At 36.1% G+C, this 18,915-nt stretch overlaps 1 protein-coding gene across 6 annotated transcripts in view; it reads right to left on the bottom strand.

Annotated features, from left to right (window-relative positions):
• The window catches only part of LOC106162489 (uncharacterized), a 57,595-nt gene that overhangs the window by 37,997 nt on the left and 683 nt on the right, over window positions 1–18,915 (bottom strand). For 2 of the 6 annotated variants that reach the window (XM_086996288.1, XM_086996290.1), the window contains exons 2-3: window positions 17,426–18,471; window positions 17,001–17,174 (exon numbers count right to left, since the gene is read on the bottom strand). In XM_086996288.1, coding sequence (XP_086852414.1) covers window positions 17,001–17,174; window positions 17,426–18,471 — 1,220 coding nt within the window. Of the gene's footprint in view, window positions 1–2,691; window positions 2,775–5,480; window positions 5,655–15,116; window positions 15,421–17,000; window positions 17,175–17,425; window positions 18,472–18,915 lie in introns of those variants that run through there. The other 4 variants (XM_086996291.1, XM_086996295.1, XM_086996293.1 and 1 more) reach the window with 4 other exon arrangements.

Here is an 18,915-nt window from a genome sequence, read left to right as displayed (position 1 = left end):
GAATATTCTGCCACTTGTAAACATGACTTACAAAAACACGGAATGCCCCAGCTGTTGGTCAGCATTCAAAAGAATAATAAACCAGTGAAAACTGCCTGTAAATATATTCCAAATGCCAATTTAAAACATTATAGAACAGTTTTTATTGGGGTTTTATATTCACCACATGTGCCAAGCATGTGAGCATGCTGAAATCTAGTGTTAAAAACTACAAGGTCTCCCCCATCTAAGAATAAATTACAATTCCAAACTGGCACACTGTATTCAGCTAAAGCACGTTTACATTTGCATGATCTTAATCATAATCCTAATTTCAATTTTTTTTCCATGAAGAGGAACAGGTGCATTACAAATGTTGATATAAAAACAGGTCATAGAGAACACTGTATAACATATTAGGCAGTTATTAGCCCCCCCCCCAATCTTTTAAATATTTGCACACTGAAACTACACTGCCCTTTGTAAAATCAAAAAGTTATGTTGCTTGGCACCAAGACAAATTGGTACTTGGCACTTATACCAGAAGAGAAAAAACTTTGATAAAGTGTTCTGAATATGATGTACGACTTACATATTGTATAACTTATTACAGAAGCATAAAACATCTACATAATATCACATACCCAGTGTTGCACCCCATTTCCATAGATTTTTAGATCGATCTATCCCTGTGGGGAGTCTCACTAGATTACTGTCAGCTTGGCCGGCTTAAGCGTCTGTCCCGCCTACTAAAAGCTGTAAGGGGGTAATTAACTATGGTGTCCGCTCGGCTGACTGCAATTTAGCCTGAACCCCCAGGGAGTTAGGTCGATCTAAAATTTAATCTTTAGATCGATCTAAATCTCTGGGAAAGCACCCCTAGATTCCATCACAGCGTGTACCAGTCGGCAGTAACTCTTATCTTAAGCCTCCTTAACGCCTGTCTCTTTCTGTTCCTTCAGCAGCAGTCATGCCTTAACACCAAGATAAATACCGCCTAAGCTCTCTGGAAGAACGCCTTTCTGGACCCACCAATGAACAGGCAGGAGACAAGCTTCACTAGGCTTAGATCACTTCAAAATTTCTCCGCAGATTACAAATAAAGTGAACAGTGTCAATACCCCCTCATATAACTGACAGACTGATGGAGAGGGCAGAATTTTTTTTTTAAACACTTGAAGATTTTTGACCTGCTTTCTGGGGATAAAGTGTCCATGAAAAGGGTGTGTACATGAGTGTCGGCACACCACTCTCTTTTCTGATGTGTAACTAATACTTTTTATTGGTACATTGTCAATAATATAATAGAAACCAATTGTCATAAAGAAAAGATTTGTTATTTGTTTTTTTCCTAATGCAGCATTTACAGAACGAACACAGCAGACCAATAAACTTCATCACAATTTCTGACAGTATTTTATACAACATTGCTGCCAAGATGAGAAACATTCTTTAGAAAACATTTCACTGCTCAAAAGTTCATCCAAAAAAGGGCAACAAGCAACATTATCTTTTTTGACGAAGCAATTCACAGGGGTTCTAAACTAGTATTACTTTATGAAACCTAATCAACACATATGAATACATTCTTAGAAACATTTTTAGCTTTTTTTTCCTCTTTTCTTTTTGAAAAGTCTTCTCTTTAAACTGCATTTAAACAAAGTAGTCTCGGCAACTAATATAGTGATAACACGACTTTCTCATAAAACCAAGGAGGCTATGCATTTCAGTTTATTCCCTTTTTAATTTCACCAACAAATACTCTTACACTAACTCAACGATCACTATGCTAAAAAAACATTCAGTTGTCTCTCATTTTCTTATGTTGCTGTAATTAATTTTCTGCATTTGAGGAAATAAGATGCTGTAACCGTGCGCACCTGTATCCTTTCTTCAAACCCTGCGCTATTTACCCAGGTGTAATCTTACAGCATAACAGACTTTAACAGTCTGAGCGAGTAGAGTGAATTTTGTGTAAACCTTCCGCTAAAATCCATTGTGTCCGCATCCTGAATTACCAGCCTTGATACAGTAAGTCATCTAAACATAGCAATATTGGAAGGAGTGAAAAGAAACATGAACTCAACTGTTCTCTTTTTGAATTCAAATACTTAGTTCCTTATCTCAAAACACTGTTCATAATGCTAAGAAATGTAATGATGCATTGTCAAAATATCAGAGCATTCTGTAAGCACATTCCTAAAATTGTTACCATTTCAACTTTATTTTTTAACAAATTTACATCAGACTTTGGCAAATCAAATCCTTCTCCTACCTAAAAAAACATTCCTTCCTTTATCTTCATTTTATCTTTCTTTTTATCTGTGTACAAGACAACTAAACTAGCTTAATAACGTTCTTGTAACCCAACGTTCTTGTCTTAATGCAATAACACCCTTTCACCATAGCAACGTTTATACTAAGCACTGTATCAAACTTACATCATTTCCCAAACAAACCTGATCATGTTACCTAAAAGACAGTGCCAAAAAGTACATTAATATCAGAACTTAAAATGCATCAACTGTAATGGTGTACTTTGTTGACCTTGTTATATAAACAGACATAACAAGTCAAATTATCTACAACTACAGTCCTATTATTAATGTTGATGTTTTGAATGATTATAGTAACAATAACAACAGTAATAGTTTACAATGACAATGTGTCCTTCTATCTACCCAATAAGACAGCAGTAATTTGTCTTGTTACCTTCACCGCTTCAGGCTGCAAATCTCATAGTAGTCTAAGACGGTTTAATTTGATAAAGCAACTGTCGTCAGCTTATCCTTTATTTCTTAATCCCAAATCTACGTGCCAAGAAACATCGATTCTTTTTGCTCTTATGTCACCACAAAAAGTCAAATGTGTTTTCTCATCTTTTTACCTCTTGTTTATTTAACGCTTACTTTTCCAACAAAAGACTATTTACGCAAACCCGAAAGAGGACCAAACAAACAATGGCTGTCGCTTTCAGCCAGGCGGAGCACAATACCCGTTGGGGCACAACGCTTTCACTGTGCGCAAACATCAGAGTCAGGGGGCTGATCCCGCGTGTTTTTTCTTAGCACCTGTGCACTGACAAACCTCCCAATAAATAAATAATTGTTGTTTTATTTTTGACTTAGGACTGGCATTTGTCATTAATAAGACCATTTAGTATTATTGTTATTATTATTACAGAAATAGATTGGGGGTTAGAAGTGAATTTCTTCTAACTTGTCATTGATACCATTTTTGTCTTTGACAGAAAGTGTCTATCCATTTTTTTACCTAAGGCTGTGATAAATTTCATCAATGACAGATAAAAATACTTAACAAATATATCTTTTTTTTCTCTGAGTCTGACACAACCACCTCTTTATTAATAGGGAATTATAATTGTTTATTCTGTGAGACAAACTTTAAAGCTGTCACCAAATGAAAGTAGTTTCTCTAAGAGTTTCATTTCCCATGTCAACAAACTTAAAAGCTGCCACAGAAACAGCCTCTTCAAAATATAAGAAGATTAAATCTACTTCCTACAGACCTACTTGGCTGTGCTGCAGGTAAAAATTTCAATTCTTGAACCAGGGCATCTTTGCTACGTATCAAACATCTAAGAAACAACCTCCAACAAGGGTTGATAAATAAATTTTGCTCATTCACAATAACCAAGCGTTGCTACATCAATCCGCTTTTTGATAATGGCTCAAATCGTGACAAGTCACAATTGAGAAAATTGATTAAATACTTCATTTGTGAAATGCGTTATTGGTTTTGTCACCAAGTGTGACAATGTCGGGGTGACGGTGACAGACCAAGGCAATGTCTATGGATTACCTACCAGAGGGGACAAACCCCAAGCTGACATGTCAACCTTGCCCTCTGTTCCGAGTTCTCCCTGTCATATACATTCTTTCAGTCAATAACAAATCCTTTAACAGATCAATGACAAATTACAAAAACAGCTATAACATGTTTCATTTGCTTGGAATAACTCAGTCACCTTGGCTGATTGGGATAAAGTATTTTTTTACTATAAGCCCTACTTTTCCATTGAGCCAAAAATACTCTAGATATCAAAAATAGACTATTTTCAAAAAGGAAAAGTTTTATATCCAAAACCTGGTGGAACATATTTATGACATTTAAAGGGTAACTAAATATTTATCATTCAGTGATCTCTCAGCAATAAGTCATCAGTAAAACTCAGTGAAGATCCAGTTTTTCAATATTTGAATAAAAACACTAACAATAATCATAAAACTATTAATAAAAATGACAGATGAACAATCTAAGGATCATTGTGCAATTCTGGAATCTGCTAAATAACTCAAATAAAACAGTTCTGACAAATGTTTTAATTTCAGAACAAAGCTACAGAATTAAAGTTTCTCAACACGGCAAATTAAGCTCAGGGCTTTAAGGAAATTTTTGGTTTCCTCAGGTGGCATGGTTTGTGTTCTAGGTGATGACGGAATGGAATCTGAGACCCATTAGCACATCAATAATCTCAACTGGAAAAATCCTACAGAATGTTACAAGTCATTTACAACTTTTATTTACATAAATTAACTTGTTTCAAGAGTAGAAATATTGGTGTCCATCAAAACACTGATACTAAGAAAATCTTGTTCTATTTGAACACATCAAATATGTGAGCAGGTGAGAGTTAAGTTCTGACTAATATCAGTGACCCCAACTGATTAATCTAGGATTAAAATTTCTACCATCTAATGGGGTCTCCCCTAATAAAGTCAACAAATGTTGCAAGTTAGTTTCACTGTCGATTTTCCATATTCCTTGTCTGAACACACCTTTCAACAAAGCAAAACATGTTTGGTTAAATATACTGGAACACACATCAGTATCTACCTTGTAAAAGGTAACTTGGTAAAGGCTGACCTAATACGAATATCGCTGAAATGTTATTAGAAATATCGTGTTCCTATCAGGACAAGCTTAGACTTAAAGGAGACTAAATGACATCACCTTCCACTGAGTGTATGTTGAGCCTTCCAGTCTCCAGATGACTTTTAACCTGCTTCCAGTCTCAGTTACACCTAGTGTGGACGCGCCTTAAGTAGCTTTAGGGATTATGTGGACAATATTAGCCAGACACTTATAATATCAACTTCTTCAAATATATCTATGTGAGCACTGGAAGGAATAATCTACAACAAAGCTTTAATTAAACAAATAACAATATGCTACCATTGCCAAAACTCAAATGACAAACCTGTTCAACTCTGTGGTTTCAAATTCCCTTGTGAAAAAAATGGTAGTATTATGGTTATTTAGCCTATCCTTTATCAGAGCCAATTTAAAACTGATTTCATGAAGTAAACACTGCAAAAAGCATCACGCTATCCACCATGTTCAACATTTAAGGACACATATTCTTTTAAATGTACATGTACTGGCAATGTAAATATAATACTATACACACTGGCAATATAAATACAACCATAAACTGATAAACTTGAAGAAAAAAAAATCCAATTAACTCACTATCTTACTTTCAAATCACTCCAAACCAAGTCCCAAGCCAATCTTCTGACTTCGCACAGCTCGGAGCTGTTATGTCTATTTAAAAATCAAGTTTGAGTTGATCTGGGGATTAAGCCTGCCAATCAGCACTGTAAACTCTGGAGATAACGCCCCATTCAAGACCATCAAGTGACGCTCGCGTGCTGCCTCGTTACAGGTGCGGGAGTCGCGGGACATTCCAACGCGTCCAAGATGCAAAGAGTGGAGTTGTTGAGGTTTTCCGCATTAGAAACATGAATTGATGCTGATAGCATTTGGCTTGTGTTTTGAATGGTAAACCTTTGCACCTTTTTTTCCTTGTTTTTAACTGGTGAACTATGCAGCAGTAAGGGTGGGATAATTGTGTTGATTACCGTAATTATGAACTTTAATTCTGGATTGACTGAACCGGTAGTTAAAAGTGACTACATGCTATGATATCATACCGTTTGCACAGAATTTCATTTGGAATTAGGGATGAATTATAACAATTTGAAGAGTTAAATTTAATACATATTGTCATTTTATTTTCACCAGAAAAATGAACTAATAGTGTAGAATCATTAAATCTATGAAAATTTGTCCTGTTTATATCTTTATTTGAAAAAGTTGTATATTTCTTATTTGAAAACTTCAATGCCAACAATTATAAATATCATAAAACCTGGTAAATCAATCAACCAAAAACCACATCTGGCAGGCAATTTTTTTACGTCCTGTCACTTTTTCTTTGGAAACATTTTCAACATTTTCACTTGTTGAACACTGAACTATTCCAGAATATCTCTTGTCAACATATTGTTTTGTATATCAGAGCACCAGCGAACCATTAACACATATTTGCCCCATGAATTGCGTCATGCACCATAAAAGAGGAGGCAGCAGTGCGCTATTGTTTTAGCTGTACCTTGGAACCATGCCTGCTACGAACAAAGTTTACTTTTGCCTTAATTACAGTTGGTTTTATTTATATTTAAGAGGAGTTAGGCAAAAGTGTGTTGAGGGTTTAAACTTTCCTTCTTTCTATGTTATTTTACACTAAATTATTCAATTTTGCTATAATATCTTAAATAATTCGTTAAGGCTTTCTCTATGGGAAGAGTTTATATAACTTGGCAGCCTTTTCTTAAATCAGCTGATTTTAATCAAATTTGATGGGAGGTAAATGGTGTTCTTTTCTAACTTGATCCATTCTTTTCCATCAAATAATCACTAAAATTATCTTAAACATTGACTTTCTTTGGCTAAAACATCCTTTCCCTGTCTCTGCCCAATGTTTTTTTCCCCACAATAAATCAGTGCATGGTGTTTCTCCATTCACACACACACACACACACACACACACACACACACACACATCCAGTTCCATTACAGCTAGAAAATGAATCCTAACTCTAGAGGTCTTTATTTCCCCATTATTTGTATCTTCCTAACAGCCATCTCAGAGGTCTAATACAGCTCTCATTACATGCAATATTGATTTTTGTCTTGTCAGAGATTTCACCTGCCACAAGCAATAATTTTCCCATCACACCAATGCAATAATAAGTTGCAAATGGCTTATGTTATAGCGACAAGAAAGTTTGAAAAAAAAATCACTATTTTGTTTCGGATTTAGCTATCATTTGATTAATCCTCATCTATATTTATTCATTCTTTTTATTTTCACCTATTTAACCTCTTTTATACTAAAAAATGTTGTGTTCACATGCTCACTGTACACATTATTGATTTTTGCTGTGGAAAAGATCACATCTTAGAAAGCAATTAACTGCTAATCAAAACAGAGTGACTAAACACCTTCTCATGTTTAAAATCATCAGAGAAATATGGGAACCTCTGGATAATCTAAGATAAAGTCCCTTGTTTGGTTATCTTGGTATTTTTAGAGATGAAAAAATTTTCAATATATTCCAGAAATCCAATTTCATCATAAATTCCATCTCACATTTAATAAGTTTTCCATAATAACATTTAAGGTCTTTAGAACTGCATTTTAATCCTGGGTATCTTTTTATCTGCAAATACCTTATGACCCTGAACTGTGGGATTCTAGGCTAGAAATTAAAGCTTTAATATTTTCTAAGAAAAAAAATTGCATCCTCTTTATCTTTTACTTGAAAAAGATGAGATCACTCTTACCAGAATATATAACATATTTTTTTATCTTTTTTCTTTTCATAATTTTATAATTTTTATACCATTACTATTATAAATCCAATTTTAACTAAAGCTGTTTAATTAAAACTTGATCATAGTCCGTTTAAGTGTATCATTATTCATAAAAATAAATAACTAAAATATGAAATAAACAGGGAGCTTAGCAATTTTTACCAGGAGTGAATTTTACTGTGCCCCACTTACCTCTAAAATAAGAACAGTAATCCAATTAATCTGAATAAATCCTAATATCTTCAACCTTCTCTCACTGCACTGAGTTCTGTGGTATCAGCTTGCTTCTCCTACCATGCAGATACACAAACTGCCAGTAACTTTCCTGCGCTCCAAGTAAACATATTTATCTTGAATAAAAGCTGAAGAGATTTATCCTCAGTGAATGCCTCCAAGTTATCCAAAGATCAGGCAATCCTGACAGACTTAGGACTAAGTACCAAGTTTTCAAATTCTGCCCAGCATCAGTCAACTCAAACCAAGAGAGAAAATGAAAAAAATTAAGACCAATAAAAATAACTTAGCAAGCCCTGAAAAAGTCCACAGAAATCAAATGCGCAAAAACCCTGAGATGCAGCTGGAAAACATGAGCAGTTCAAAAAGAAAGTAAACCCTGATGTCGTTCTGCTGAAAAAATGTCACAATACACAGCAGCACTTCTCACTGACTTGTTCCAATCTAGCGCTGCCTATAACGGTCACTTTACCTGTCCTTTCTTCTCTTTGACGTCCTCTGAATTGATCCCGGATTAATTGATTGATTCGGGTAATGAGTTAAGAACCCCTACTCCATAAACCACACAAAAGTTCCAGCGCCTTTATCAGTGAGCTGTTAAGACCTTCTGATATTAACAATGACGCAAAAGTTGAGAGCCAATTTCTAAAAGTATCAGGTTTGACTTCAAATGGCTGTGATGTAACACAGTTGATATTGTCATTTGCGGAGACGGAGCTGGCATAATCCGTTGAGAGCTTATTAAACAATATTTTCAATTTTCAGAAGAACTGTTGGTCGGTTGCTGGATTGAGCATGTCAGAAGGAAGCATAAAGAGCAGAGGCAAGTTTACAGTGCAGCAAATTTATTGACACTGAATTTCACCTCCAAAACAACATTGCCTACACTAAGATTCCTGATCTGAGTGAGATACTACATCAGTTCAAAATGGAAGAAGGCAGAAGAAAGAGTTAATTTTAGCATACAAAAACTTAAATTCATCGGGTCTACTCATGCATTAATCTATTGAAGCAGATTATATTATTGATCACAGAAAGAAACAGACATGTTTTTGGTAACACCCACAAGCAGATAAAGAAGAACTGCAGACTTGTGTAAGGGCAGTGTGAATAAAAGTTCTTGTCAAAGTTTGTCACAACTTGGAACTATTGAAATTACATATTCCAGACTAGACAGCTTAAAAATACCAAGTCTATATAACAAATTCCACCAGACTCTTGACTTTCAATGCCATATATGTGACACATCGTATAATCTTTGGATCAGGGGAGAGGATATCTGCTTCAAACTAAAATGGCTTTATTTTCACATCAACTACTGTCAAATCATTTGACATTTTCCTACTAGACTTCAGTTTAGACATATAAAATATCAGTAATAAAATTCCTATTATTATTATTCAGTGTAGAAACTGATACACTATGTAATCTTTTGAGAGAAGAATGAAGTATTTGTTCACCAGTGAAAAAAGGCTCAAGCGTTATATCACTTCTCTTGTGTTGAAATAGAATGAAATCTAACCTCATAACATTTCATACTTGTTCTGTCTCAATGTTCAAAGTCTTTTTTATTGCATCATTGTCACATAATCCTTATCAATTAGGAAAATGGCTTTAATTTGATACAAAAAAGGCTCCCATGGCTTTAAAACATCTCTGATGCAGTCTTCTCTATATCAAAAAAAAAAAAAAATACTGAAAGAGGAAGAAACCCTACCCCTCATAGGGTCTCCAATAAAATTCCAATGTTCTTTTAAATCAGTACCTTTAAATCACATATCTTCTCTTTCCAGTCAACAAAAACTAATTATCCAAAAGCCATGAAATTCCAATCTTTGTAACTGTCACATTTTCAGACTCACAAGATTATTTACATACCCTGAAGTATCTACAATAGAGACTGGCCTGTAATCTCCGAGTTTCTAGAGAAAATCCTTCAGTCCACAACGGTTAGCCAGTTCATTCACGTCACTGTCAGGGAAAGAAAGTCCTTTATCAGAGTCAGGGTAATGTACTGCAGTGGATACAACAAGGATTTGCTCTGCCTAGTTACATTAACTTTATGACCAATACAACAAATCAGGATGGAAACCAATAAAATACCCCTGCTATTCTTCATTTGGGTGGGTGGGTGGGTGTGGGGGGGGGGGGGGTATGGAGAGAAAGGATGGTTGACTAAACCCTATAAATTTGTTACTATGTATTTACTCGACCTATCCTCAAGTTCATGTCTGAAAGACACATCACTATAAAAATATTTTTTCAACAAAGACAATATTTTCATCTTTCCACTGTCTTCCCGAGCAGTCTCTTTTGTACCCCCCCCCTCAAACTGAGACCTCAGGAAGAGGCCAGCATACGGAGCACAGGTGTACTCCAACCCGCCAATTAGAGTGCACTACCTTTTAGCAAAACTAAAACATTTACTTTATTAAACTGTTCTGAACACCAGGAAAAAAATCCTTCCTTTCTCAGGTTTCTTGCAGTTTCCACTCACCTCAGCCAAATGGTTAAAGTTCTATGAGCAGGTCTCACTGGGTCACCTCAGACTCCTCTGACCTGCCTTGGACTGCTATTAAGAATTTCATGCTGACTATTTTGTTACATTTGCTGTTTTTTGTGCTCTCATTCAGTATGGATATACTAAAAGGGGCATCCAAACATTCAGTATGGATATACTAAAAGGGGTATCCTGACATTTAGTATGGATATACAAAAAGGGGTATCCTGACTTTCAGTATGGATATACTAAAGGGGGTATCTTTTTTCCATACATATCTATATAAACATTCATTTCACAATATTATCTCTAATAATGTGTTACTCTTTTATTTTCTTTTTCCATTCATTCATCATCTGCCCTCTCTCTTAAGAAGAGCCCAGTTTTTCATCTCTCTCTCTCTCTCTCTCTCTCTCTCTCTCTCTCTCTCTCATCATGGTCCTTCCAATCACATCCAATCCTATATATTTGAGTCCCACCACCACCAGCCTGATCCTAGTCTTTAATTTAGCCCAATTCATTCCCTGTCATCTTAAAGACTTTGACTCTTGACTCAGGTCTCCAAGCTGTCAGAAGTTTCAATGCCAGCTCCTATTTTAAGAACTGATATATTCATTGCTGAATAAGCTCTGACTCAATATCTTATCTGAATCTGACAAAATAAAAATTTATAACTCGAGAGTTATTCGTTTTAGTCCGGGTTCACTGAGTGTAGTTTTTGAAATAATCCTTTTTTGTATGGTATATTCTTAAAGGCGGTCTTAAAGAAAAAAAGTCCAAATTTGAAGTAAGTTCACATACTCATAAAGACAAGCTAACAAAACTGACTTAATGAATGTATTTTCTTTCTTTTCTTTCTCCTTTTTCGTTTATAAAAGTCAAGCTCTGCTTTTCCTTATCTCAATGAAATCCAATCGACCCCCAAAATGCAGTCCAATTAAATCCAGTAGCGATTACAGGACAAACAAATTCAAATCGGAAACTGGAGAAAATTGGAACCAAAGAAAGCTGATATCTGGTGAACTAACTACCATTTCCACATAGGTTCAAAATGTTATCAGTGAAAAGAAAATTGCAAATAACCGCTTACAACTCCTCTAATCTCTCTGCCTGACAAGAGACGTTTACATAATACTGTGCGAGTATGCACTGTTGCCATGGGAACCAAGCTGACATGTTATTACTGTTTAAAAGACAAGGTTCGCTTGCATAACAATATCTAAGGTTGCCATGGAAATGACAAGGAAAAGTAATAAAACATGCTTTAGATCACATCTTAGAAAGACACAATAACAAAAATATAGCTGCAAAGGGGCTACAGTTTTGTCAAGATTGCGTTCTGTGCTTAATCCTGACTTTCTTCAAAATTCCTCTACTACACATATTAAAGTAGCTTTCTTTGCTATATTTCAAAATAGTTTGCTTCATTTATAAAATTCTTGTAACATAACAAGCTTTTTTGATTTAATGATAGTGAGGAAATATGCTTGGCCTTATATTTTATATATTCATTTTCAAGGTTCTTTCATAAAGAGTCATGCTAACTGACAAAAATCAGGCTGAATGTTATGTATAATACTGACATGCAAGATGAATTGTTCAATGAATGCTGACAGTTGAAGCAACTTTAAAATAATATTTTCATCTATAATACACATCTAAAATGAAAGTTCTACAAAGAAGCAGGCTAAGTTTTCCCCATCTGGGTAAAATATTTTTCATATTTTTGATCAGATATATATTTTTGTGGCAGAGAACAAGTGATGACAGTTACTGTATCTCATTCAACTTGGAATTAAAGACGTAAAATTAAAAGAAACACAAATATAATTCTACAGATATTTGTTATGTCACATCATTTGTAATCTTCAACAAAACATAGGAATTAAGCATTTATTTCTAACAAAAATGCTAATTTCCATAAAAAATAAACATGCAATTTTGCCAAAATCCTGAAAAGAAGCCGATGGTACATCAATACAGTCTGAGGTAGCGCTAGCAATTTTCTTCACTAAGCCAAATCACCACTCTTTTGTTAATGTGTTATCCAAATGGTTTTAATTTGACTAAAATTAGACAAAACAGGCCATTTTTGTTTAGGCAATTAAAGTCAGTTTTAGCATTTGGTGAGTGTTAGCGCTACCCCAGAATATTATGCCTTATCCAATACTGGATATCGTAGAATGTGTTAGCTGCGACATCCCTAATGTACCACTCAGTCCACATGACCAGACCAGCTGTGGAGGGCCATTTCACTTCTTCACAATCACTGTTTCACGGATCTTGTTAAAGATTACTGACATTAGAAAACAAAATGAGTTCTCTAGTGGAGGCTTATTTTGTTACTTTACTATCACTATCTCAGTAGACCTTAAACTAACACTGGAAAACAAAATGAGTTCCCCATCTATGTCAGTGATTTAAATCAATTACAACAGTGATGAGTTGGACAACAGTGGTATTGAGTTTTTCCCCTTCAAGTCACACGTCCTAACCATCATGACAGCTTAGACCCCATTTCCAGTGATTAGATCGATCTACTTTAGATCGACCTAACTTCCTGGGGGTTCACGCTAAATAGCTGTCAGCCGGGCGGACACCAATTACCCCCTTACAGCTTGTAGTAGACGGGACGGGCATTTAAGCCGGATTATATGACAGTAATCTAGTGAGACTCCCCGCGGGGATAGATCGATCTAAAAGCTCTGGGAATACAGCCTTAGATAGTAAATTGCTACCTTAATCCATCAAGACCAAAGCAAAAATGGGTCTCTTAACTTATCAACTTGGACATGAAGAAGATACTCGACCACATGCCTCAAACGTGTTACGACTCATCCCGTCCATAATCCCCTTAATCCAGAGCAATCGTAAAGTTTCATTAAGTTGAGCAGTTAAGCAAGCAGAGATAACCCTGCCACTGCCCTTTCTACATGCTCCCCCGCACACTCCGCATGTCTCTACGTAGAGCACGGGGCATGTATCAACACTGTATTATGGAGTGGTTTGAAATCAGGGCTTACCCACTGCACTTGTATTAACCAACGTACACAGAGCGTGTACAAAAATGTACATCTTCAACGTAATGTACCTACAGGTAATGTACAATGGGCTCAAAACATATGATGCATCACGCTTCCTACAGTATTTTCATGATACGCGTAGCATGGTTAACAACATGTACACACCCTGGCTGGCTACAAACTAACTGTGATAAGCTGCGTGTTCTTCTTGATTTTTCCCCGTTTTTTTTATACATATATATTTCGCTTGCGTATTACAGCTGTGTTCAGCCTTAATAAGTACATATAAAATCAATACAGAATACCTGTCTGCTAAAAGTGAAAATGCCAGAAATGCTCTAATCTGCTCTCTTTTTAAACAAACCCACTGAGTTCAATAATGAATGTGCCAGATGACAGAACATATAAGTAGCATATTCCACAACATGTACACTGTCATGCAGTACACCAGAACACATGAAAGTATGGCAACTGTAGGATTGTGTGTCTTTACATACATCAAGCTAGAGACTTTTTTGAGTGTATGACCAAGACTGCATGTACAAACTCTCTCACACTGAAGCACACACACGTGAACAATATCAACACTTTTGGTGACAAAATAATGCACGGAAATTTTGTAAACTTGTTACTACAGTTCTAATATGAAAACTGTAGCGAACTAGGACTGAACAGTTTCAACCAATGATGACCAGTTTTCAGTCCTAGTTCGCTAATTTTATCATAATTTTCAGGAGCTATCAGCTTCTGATCTTGTAAGACAACAGAGGCAAACAAATACAAACAACCAAATTTATAAGATAAACCACTGAGTTGGGGACTCCCCAGCAGAGAGGGAAAGACAGCTGTATGGATTTAACTCATGAAACGTATCTCGCAAACTCTAAACACAAACAAAAACAGAGGACAACATCCACTTGAGCTATGTTTCCAGATAGTGGGCAGACATGATCTATTGACACGAGATGATAACTTAACTGTCATCTTATGTCACTGACCACATAAGAGCGACAACCTCGCCCCCCCCCCCCCCCCCCCCCCCGGCTCGTCTCCCACATGTATAACACCCTCACCACCAAGCTCATTCCACTGAAAAAAATTCATCTAAAATTCAAAAAATCTTTAAATTCTTATTTTTTGAGCCTTTTATGCATAAAAAAAGCAAACTGTGGTGAAGGAGTCCTCACCTTTATATATATTGGTGAAAGATTATATTGATTCATGGTGAAAGATTATACCTTATGATAAACAGGTAGGAGTCCACCATGCAGCACCTGTCTTTTATTTGCTACACTAACTAACAGTCATGAAGTTTAATAAGACTTCATCCATGCTGATCCACAATTTCCAAAACACCTTAGAAGTCAAATAATACCTCTAAATAAGGCAGGTAGAGTGGAGGATTTAATACCCACTTTGGGGCAATGTATTGTAAAGGGGTAGGATTTTATGAATGCACCCTCAAAAGGACCCCAGGCCAGTAGCCAGGGGGGGGGAGGGTTGAAAGAACCGCCCCTTTTGTCAGGAAAAGGTCCATTTTGGGTAAAAATTTATCTACATACACGTAAGTTTCATTGTAAAAGGTCCACTTTTTCAGAAAAAGAACCCCCCTTTTGAATTTGTTGGCTACGGGCCTGGACCCCCTCCCCCTCTGCAACAGTTATACCAACATTAACGGATATCCCAATGCAGCTTACCTGTGAAATCCCTGGCTCCCTGATAACTAGACAGCAGACATGCAGACAGAGCTCTGTAGGGTGTCAAGACATTACAAATCACCTGATAATCCACTATGTACTGGCACACTCAGGAAGGGTAACAAAGATCTTTGCCTTGCCTCCGTACAGGGTGGGTCAAAAGCTGCCAAACTGTAGACCCATGAAAACCTTTTTCACAAACCATGTATTTGGGGGGAAAAAATATGCTTGACTGTATCTGCATCAGTCTCTACCAATATCTTTTATCGCACCAAGTGATCGGGTCAATGTGATACCTCTGACTTTAGGGTGAAATAACACAAATGGCACGATGCTAAATAAAACAGAAGTTCATACTCCTTTGAGGACCTCTGTAATAAAGTAAAGCCTAATGAAGCACTACGACCTCCTTTCTGCCTAACATAACATCTCGCTGCACCACAATACCCACAACACACAGCACTAATCGCAATCAATACATCATTACCCATTGTGCGCTAAATGGTTACTTTATCCTTTATTACCTCTCAATCTATTCACACTTGGGGCTTAATTGATCTTAAATAGCTCTCTCCATTATTTGGATTTTTTCCTATAAAAACACTCTTCAGTCTCGGCACAATTGACTGTGCAAGAGATTGACTGCTACAGTGTTTTGTCTGGGAAGTTTGACAGTATTCTTACTAACATAAATAATCCTGATGATTTTTCCTTTGGAGAATGCACTTCATCAGTGGGATAAGCAATCAGTTTCTTTTATATTAAATGATCATTAGAATCTATATGAGCTTGTTAAAACTGGAGATGGTTACTGTATACTATTTATACCTTTTAATTTTTATTCCAATTAATAAGCTATCTGCAGCACTTGCACATTCATTTAAATATCCAATATTTACAATTTAGTATCTACTAGCATTTCTAAGAAAGGCTTTAATAAACAATAAACTCTTTTCAAGATATAATAAAGAAAAAAAGGTGGAAACCTTTGATGGAAGAGTACAGCGACCTTTGACTTGACTACAACAACAAACATCACCGCAAATTACACTTTAAAACAACAAATATACTCCCATCATTATATCACATTCTACACAATTAATTAACCATGGTCTCACTGTAATATTTCTGAAAGTGCTCTCTCATGCTAAGAAAAAGTAAACACTTTTAACAAGAAGCAAATGTTACCACATGCTTTACGAAAAAGAAAAAGTATTCAAAAATACCTACAAATTGGGATCAAACTGACACATTTAAATTGTTTTCAACAAGTATGTGCAACATTAATTCTGTGCCTGTTTTAACTTTATATTGCTCCTCTTTTTTCTAATTTGTGACTGTTTTACAAATTTTTATGTCCAGCTCCAAAATTTCAGATAAATTGTTGGCATAAAAGTTTGCCATTGAGAAAACAACCTTAATTTTTTCTTTGTTGCCATATTTTATACAGCAGACACGTATAAAAACATGACCCCTACTTTTTATAAACCACCTATGACAGTGCACCCTGCTTCCCTGGGGCAGATGGCAAGCACAGGGGTCAGATAGCAATTCAACTGCCATGATATGAAAACAAACAGAGCCATCATGCTCTGGGTGCAAATATTGACTCTAGCAATAATGGATTGCGTTAGAGAAGACATCTCAACCAGCTGATACCATCTCATTATGTTTGGGGCATTCTATGGCTTTTCCTTTCGTCTTATAGGCTGAGTTTTGACTCTAATATTTTTTTTACAAAAACTATATTGCATGTATAGTACAAATTTGGCAGGAACATACTAGTAGATAAGTACAAGTCCAAATATCTGAATTTCAAAATTGAAAGAAATTAGACACCTTTTTGAGAAAAAAATAATTGCTTAGCAATAAAATTGCACTTACCTCAGTTTGAAAAGATGAGACATTCAACCAGTGTTGCACTTTCTCTGCTTCATTCATCTCATTTTCACAATAGGGGGCAGCAGTGTAGGGGGTCTCTAATTCCTTTGTTGTGAGGGTGTTGTCTGACTGACAATATAATGTCACACTGTCGCTAGCACTCCCAACATCACTGGTCTAGTAGACAAAGTATGTATGAAAACTATTAATGCATAAAAAAAATGATTACCATAAATTCCTTTCTGGCATGATAAGATGGCAAAGAAAAAAGTTTCAGAATAAAAAGACAGAGCTTAATGGATCGCAAGAATAAATATATCCTTCTCTAAAATAGCTGTAAAAACTCTTCTCTGTCTGTGGCATTGGTCTACTGCAATGTTTTTTTTAATATAGAGAAAAAAATTAAGTCACCCAGAATTACAACAGACCTTATAGCCTGATGCAGAGTGGGTATCAGAGTTGATATGGGATGTCTTAGCTGTCTGTTGCCCTCTGGATAGTCTGCAGCCAAATGTTGATCTCCCACTAGCTCTGGTACTACCTCTGTAGTCTACACTAGCTTGTTCGCTAACATTGCTTTGAACAGGATGGCCAGACGGACTCCGGTGACAAACAAACATTGTCGAGCTAATGTTACTCAAAGGTGACAAATGCTGTATGTTGTTACTAGAATCATGAATGTCACCACTGCTACAGTGGCTATTTGTCCTTTTGGTTGCCATGGTTGCATCACCTTGGCAACAAGCCTTTCTATCTGTGGTTATGGCTCTCTTAAATGTGTTTCTATGGTAACTGTCCATTTTGTTGGTTACCACAGTTTCTGTGTCTGTACCACTTTGAGACACAGTAAAATTACTTGCAGTTACCATGACTTCAGTTGCTACATTGCAATCATCAACTTGACTGCTGGTTGCTATGGCTTCTGTATCTGTGTCGCTATGGTAACCAGATGTACATGTGCCACGGTTCCTCTCTGTCCAGTTTGAGAGTTGAGATTCTGGGCTTCCTTGGAGATTCCTAGGCAGAGGTCCCTGTAGTTTTATCATATGGTCTCTACTTGCTGGCATAAAGTCATGGTTTGCTGGTTTTGGAACATAATCTGAAGTCTTTGAAATTGGCCTCTGAGGCACCTTCATCTTTTTTATATTATTGGATTGCATGAATGGTGCTGACATCTGTGTATAATTATGAAAAATTTTAAAATCTAAATTTGATTGTTTTGTTTTCTGTCTTGTTTTTCTGCCTGATGGTTTTCTGGGCCTGTTTTCCTTCTCCTCTTTCTCCACTCTCTTAGCTTGTTGGTATGACTGCCCCTCTTCATATCTGGAGGCTGTACTCTTCAATACTGGCATATCTCCTGTGTTTGATTCTCTCAAAGGTTTAGAACTACCACAGAAATGTCTAGGTCTGTGTCCCTGTCGCACAGCTGGAGGGCAGTTTTCCTTCAACTCTCTGACTGAATCTGCCATTGGTCCTAAATAAACATAATAATTATAAACATAATAATAATAATGTTGATAATAATATTTCAAGTCCCCACCTAACGTGTCCACATATAAATTATTTATTTTTTTAATGAAAAACTTTTTAAATCTATTCAAGACATTCAGGTCAGTTATAACAACTGTTGATTCATGTTTTACACAAAAATAATGAGAACATTACTGCATGGAAATAGTTTAAATGTTCAGTTTAAATGTCCTGTATGTAGGACAGCGATTGAGGAACGAGGGATTTTTTGTTAAAACATTCAATGCGTGGAAACAAATTTTTCACAGAGAATGCAGCATTTGCGTAAGTGGCATTGTACCTTGGAAATCAATTGCACAATGCTGATGCATGTGTCATTAAACTTTTGACAAGTAAGACAAAATATGTAAGGTGTTGCGACTGCAATATTTTCCAATTTTATCTTATG

The sequence above is a fragment of the Lingula anatina genome, chromosome 9 (genome assembly GCF_051362555.1).
Source record: "Lingula anatina isolate TDL-2025a chromosome 9, LinAna3.0, whole genome shotgun sequence".
NCBI lineage: Eukaryota > Metazoa > Brachiopoda > Lingulata > Lingulida > Lingulidae > Lingula > Lingula anatina.
The sequence above is the reverse complement of the archived record's forward strand: the minus strand, read 5'-3'. Positions and strand labels throughout refer to the sequence as shown.